The sequence below is a fragment of the Eimeria maxima genome, genomic scaffold (genome assembly GCF_000499605.1).
Source record: "Eimeria maxima Weybridge genomic scaffold, Emw_scaff1942, whole genome shotgun sequence".
Classification (NCBI taxonomy): domain Eukaryota; phylum Apicomplexa; class Conoidasida; order Eucoccidiorida; family Eimeriidae; genus Eimeria; species Eimeria maxima.
In genome coordinates, this window is record NW_013564837.1 from 1 (window position 1) to 5,134 (window position 5,134).

The window sequence follows — 5,134 nt, forward strand, 5'->3', positions numbered from 1 at the left end:
TATATATATATATATATATATATGGGAGTCTTTGGTGGCTGTGTGGTCCGCATAGGCTTTTCTAAATTTCGTTGCGTATTTATTGATACTTCTTTGTTTCTTGCGTTGTTTGTTTCTTTTTCTTTTGTTACTGAATCCTTTTGGTTTCCTTGCCGGCATGCATTGCTCTTTTGCTTGTGTGTATCTGTTGCATGCAGACGATCCTCGCACCCTGGAGATTCCTAAGATGTCTGTCTGTGCGCTGCGCTTCTCCGAGACGGCTCGCAAGAGAATTGTTGCAGCGGGTGGCGAGTGCTTGACATTCGATCAGTTAGCCTTACGGGCCCCCAAGGGCTCCAACTGTGTTCTCCTTAGGGGCTCAATCTTGAGGGAAGCAGACAAGCACTTCGGACCGGCTCCAGGTGTGTCTACTTCGGGTTGTGGGGCAGTTGCCTTTGCTTCTTCCCCTACCCTCTTCTGCTTCGTAGCCGTGCTGCTGCGGATCTTGGTACTGCTTGCGCTTGAAGCTAGCCGCTGCGTTTATTGCATGTTCAAGCAGCATATCCTCTCGAAGGGACGCTACCTGCTGTTCAGTTCGTTGCTGCTGCAATGCCGATTTGTCGTGTTGTAATATACTACAGTTAATCTGTGTGATGGGTGTTAGTGCGTATGTAGTTATTTGGTACATGTTGCATACTCCCATCCATTTATTATGCTCCGAAGTGCACGTTAGGAGGTACAATGCACTATTTGTATTTAAATTTCGTCTTTGTTTACAGGTACGCCGCATTCGCACACGAAGCCCTACGTACGCTCAAAAGGAAGGAAGTTCGAAATGGCCAGAGGTCGGAGAAAGTCACGGGGTTACAAGAACTAAGATTGAAACCAAAATTAAAACTGGAGCTGAAATACTACAGTACAATAGAAGAAGCGGCGCTAGAATTGCTGTGTATCTACAGCTCTATGTTGCTATGGGGGGTTCAGTGGCGCCCGAAACAACTCAAACTCTATTGTTATTATTATGACTGTTTCAGTAATAATGACGATAATAAATGGTCCGTTGCTGCCGCATATGCAAAGAGAGCAGTGGACAAACTCGTCATTACGTAGTAGTCGCCGCTTCGGAACTGAAAAAGTCGTAAAATAGGAACAACACAAGAGCTATGTTTATGCCTGCACATGGTGCGCATACACCCGCGAAGTGATCGCAGTCTCGGCAAGTGTAGAGTAAATAGTACTCTTTAGTGTGCGCAGAATACTCTCAACCCATACATTGAGACGTACATGCATTGGACGAGTAGAAGCAAACGCTACAGCCGTGAATGTGCCAAGTAAAGGAACAGAAATTTTCAGCTACTATCTCTTAAGTATTAAATTAAAGCAAGAAACAGCCACCTGGTTTGTTTGCGTCAAGTCGTAACAATGCATGCAAAATAATCGGCCAAAAGAGTTGATAGTGTAATGCACAGAGGTGCCCATCCTCTACACTGGACAAACATTAGACGTGCGAGCATATGCTGCACAATATATAAAATATATTATTTCCATTAATATCGGAATTTCGACGAATCACTTGTACGAAATGCCCCCCAAAAATTTACGGGGATCGGGCGCTGAGCCTGCGGCACCAGAAAGTGTACAGAAATCAACTAGCAGGTGTATAGGAAAGAAGCAGAGGATGACAAGAACACACAGCCAAGAACATCGGAGGGATGGAATAGAGAACGAGTCAATGTGTTACAAGTGCAAAAAGACTGCAGGCTATGAGGCAGCTCGGCAGCAAACACGAACATGAGGAGACAAACGGATGCAAAGGGAACAGATAAGCGCATCGAGGCTTGAGGAGCACAATAGCCGATATGAAAAAATGCCACAAGATACAACTGGTAGTAAAGTGCCCTATGAAAAATGGAAGCCCAAAAGAGTAAACAAATACAATAGGCGAAACAAGTCCGATGAATTCACTCTGGTGAATGAACATCCTAAATAAAACGCCTCACCGGAAAATGTGGCATTCGAGAAATCGAAACCAGGGTGCTGCGAAACAGAAACCCAAAAAATGCACACACCCACAAATAGCAATATTTCTTCCTTAGATATATCACATATAATTGAAACAAAAGTATTGTAAATAAAAAGAAATCGATTGAAGCATTAAGGGAAGACGAACACACCGCCTAAACATTAAACAAACGCACCTCCTCCCCAAACCGTTCCAACATTAATTTCTTCTGAACTTCCTCCTAAAGAGCAGCACGACACATAATTCTCTATCGAATGGAGAGGAGAAGGAATGAAAACAGCTGGTGTTCAGCAACTGGTGGCTGAACCACTTAAATACGCCAAACTCCAAATATATACTAGGAAGGAATGACAAGTGGAGGAACCCAATAAGCGATATGAAAAAAAGCCACAAGAAGTGCAATAACAAGCGGTATACATATTCGTAAAAAAAGCGTCCTAACAGCACTGCAATACCATTAAACTGCATAACTAAAAATACGCTAATTCGATATTTTATATAATCCTCAACTACTAATTTCAGTTACCTTGGCTAGAGGATTAAGGGCAGCGTGACCTCTGAGCGCCGATTTCCACACTTCGCCTTTACGCATTTTCCCCAGCTGTATGTGCAGCTCCCCGTCCTCTGCAGCGAAAAAGTAGGATAAAGAGAATCAAGTATTTTCATTTACCCCTGCTACGTACATAGAGGGTGTGTAAATTGCCCCGGATGTGTAAATTGCCCCATGATGGTGCAGCGCATCAGATCTTCTTATATTAAATCTAGATCGTCTGCGAAGATCATATTTCCCTACCCAACATCCAAAAGGACGAAGACGTCTCCACAGTTGATGAGAGCTCCTCCTGCAGCAAAGAGATACAATGGCCAAAAGCCAACAGAGTCTATATACAATATAAACAAAATAGGACTGAGAAGCGCTTTCTGCTTGATATGCACATATACATGCACCTTTCCTATAAGGGGATAGGGAATGAATAAAGAATATACTTTCAAGCTAACCATCAAGCAGCTGTAGATAGGTACATAGCTGTCTGTGTGCCTTTCATACGTCAAATAAAGGAGGCTTCCCGATAAGGCCAACTCGAAGTCGATTTGGGTGTATTTTCACTTGAATATCTTTTGCCTTTGTTTGAGCAGGAGGAGAAAGGTATAAGTGAATGTCGGATAAATCTTGCTCCCATTCGTACAGCAAACGCCCTGCATACATTACGAACCACTTATGAATAAACTTGTATTTAGAGTCCACATTCGATTCAACACTCATTTTATCACCGACTATTTCCCCCTGATTCCCTTTATATTTGATATTTCGGCTTGCCTTCATGCTGTACAGGGATGCGCCCACGAGCTGACTCAACGACCGCTTTCTGCATGTCTGGCAATTTCGAATGCGTTTTCAACTCCTTTAATGGTTGAAAATACAGTTTATAGGTAAAATATGATAGAACGGTGGTCAGTTAAACTCTAAATTCAAACAGCGTACACCTCCAAAAACCAAAACGAACAACGGGGCTGCTGGGGTTCTGCTTTCCGTTTAGGTACAAGTACACTCGCTGATTCAGCTTCACCATTTCAAGCAACTTTCCCTTGAAATCGATTGAAACATAACACTACTTTTTAATTAAACTACTCCTACGGAATTGTTGCGATAGCCAGTGGATCAGCAGGACTACGGCGTTCCGGCGGCTCCGGTTGAACGCATCGACAGTTCAATCGCTGCAGATCTTAAGGACAAAGCGAAGTCGACGTTCACTTCGTTGTGTTTGAGTGGATTTTCTTTCAGAAGCAGGAAGTGGTACAGGAAGCACACAATATTGCGGTGGCTACAAAGCAGAAGACTTTACCCGCTTCGTGGGGTGGGGCCTCCTTGCCCTTTGGGGGCCCCAGACATTTCCAGACATTTCCGCATTAAAATCTAACTTTGGAGGGTAAACATCCAAATAGGAGGATTAGGCTCCTGAATTAGAAGCTATTTGCCATCTAAAGGGTCTCCCCAGGCATGAGTTCGCCGCGCTGCCCTGCCCACTGGCAAAATGCATAACGACGAGTTGATTTGGAATGTGATAAACAAACACTTCTGTTCTTTCAAGCGGAAGACGGACAAAGAGGATATGTGCAGCAACCTGTATAACGTGACAGGCAAATGTAACCGCGTCAGTTGCCCCCTAGCAAACAGCAATTATGGCACGGTTCTCGAAGAACAAGGAAAGCTGTTTCTTTGTTTAAAGACTGTTGAACGGGCTCACCTGCCTAGCAGTCTGTGGGAGAGGATAAAACTCTCAAGAAATATAACAGAGGCTAAGAAAACAATTGATCTCCACATGAAAAATGTTTATCCCCAACACCAAATCGAACGCTGCAAAAGAAGAACCATTAAACTGAAACAGATGATCGACAGAATGCGCAGGCTCGAACTCAAACCCAAGTAAGGCAATGCAACAACAGCAGCACCAGCAGCGCACGAGTACCAGGGGCGAGACCGGCAGCATCTTTGCCGCAGCAGGAGGAAAAACCTCCGCCGCAGCTTATTGTTGCTCTGTTACACTGCATCTTTTGATTTGTTTTGCTGCGCTTTGTGCGTAGGGAGAGATTGGAGGGCGTAAAGAAGAAAACAGAAAGAAGGGAAGCAGCACGAGAAAAGAAAGCCCTTGTTGCAGCACACATCGAAGATGTCATTGAAGATGAGCTCCTCAAGAGACTGCACCAGGTCCTAATAATTCAGCTGCTTTTCCTGTGCTGTCATCCCTCGTGCTGCTGCTGCTGATGCGTTGGTTGCTGCTGCTGCTGCCGGTAGTGCTTTGGAAGTTGTTATTGTGCCACGGCTGCTTCCCCTACACCAATAGGCATTCTGTGTGCATGAATGCCTTGTGCCTTGTTAATATGATGATATGTTCTGCTATTGGTCCTTTTTGTTATAGGGGGTTTATGGAGATCTATACAACGAGCACAGACTGAAAGAAGACACAACAGAAAAGGAACGGGAAGCGCCAGAAGTCACAGAAGCAAAGGCAGCAGAAAAAGGTGGGCTAACCCCAGTTGCTACCTCAGTTATTTAACATTCACTTCGTAATTATCTTCATGCGCTTACACGCATTTGTACAAATATATATATATATATATATATATATATAT

At 44.0% G+C, this 5,134-nt stretch overlaps 3 protein-coding genes across 3 annotated transcripts; 2 read left to right on the forward strand and 1 right to left on the reverse strand.

The window, feature by feature from the left end:
* Positions 1 to 197: 197 nt before the first annotated feature.
* EMWEY_00056490 (60S ribosomal protein L18, putative) lies at positions 198 to 1,089 on the forward strand (the record flags this gene model as incomplete). The annotated part of the gene is made up of 2 exons (XM_013480458.1): positions 198 to 309; positions 759 to 1,089. Coding segments are annotated over 2 exons (443 nt in total), but the record flags the coding sequence as incomplete, so codon positions are not given.
* Positions 1,090 to 1,548: 459 nt separating this feature from the next.
* EMWEY_00056500 (nuclear movement domain-containing protein, putative) lies at positions 1,549 to 3,209 on the reverse strand (the record flags this gene model as incomplete). The annotated part of the gene is made up of 5 exons (XM_013480459.1): positions 1,549 to 1,598; positions 1,980 to 2,016; positions 2,529 to 2,626; positions 2,796 to 2,844; positions 3,051 to 3,209. The coding sequence occupies 5 exons, from the start codon at positions 3,207 to 3,209 to the stop codon at positions 1,549 to 1,551; spliced, it is 393 nt and encodes a 130-aa protein (XP_013335913.1).
* Positions 3,210 to 4,035: 826 nt separating this feature from the next.
* On the forward strand, positions 4,036 to 5,058 carry EMWEY_00056510 (MAK16 protein, putative; the record flags this gene model as incomplete). The annotated part of the gene is made up of 3 exons (XM_013480460.1): positions 4,036 to 4,427; positions 4,586 to 4,709; positions 4,921 to 5,058. 3 exons carry the CDS (start codon positions 4,036 to 4,038, stop codon positions 5,056 to 5,058), a joined length of 654 nt encoding a protein of 217 aa, XP_013335914.1.
* Between the last annotated feature and the right edge of the window lie 76 nt (positions 5,059 to 5,134).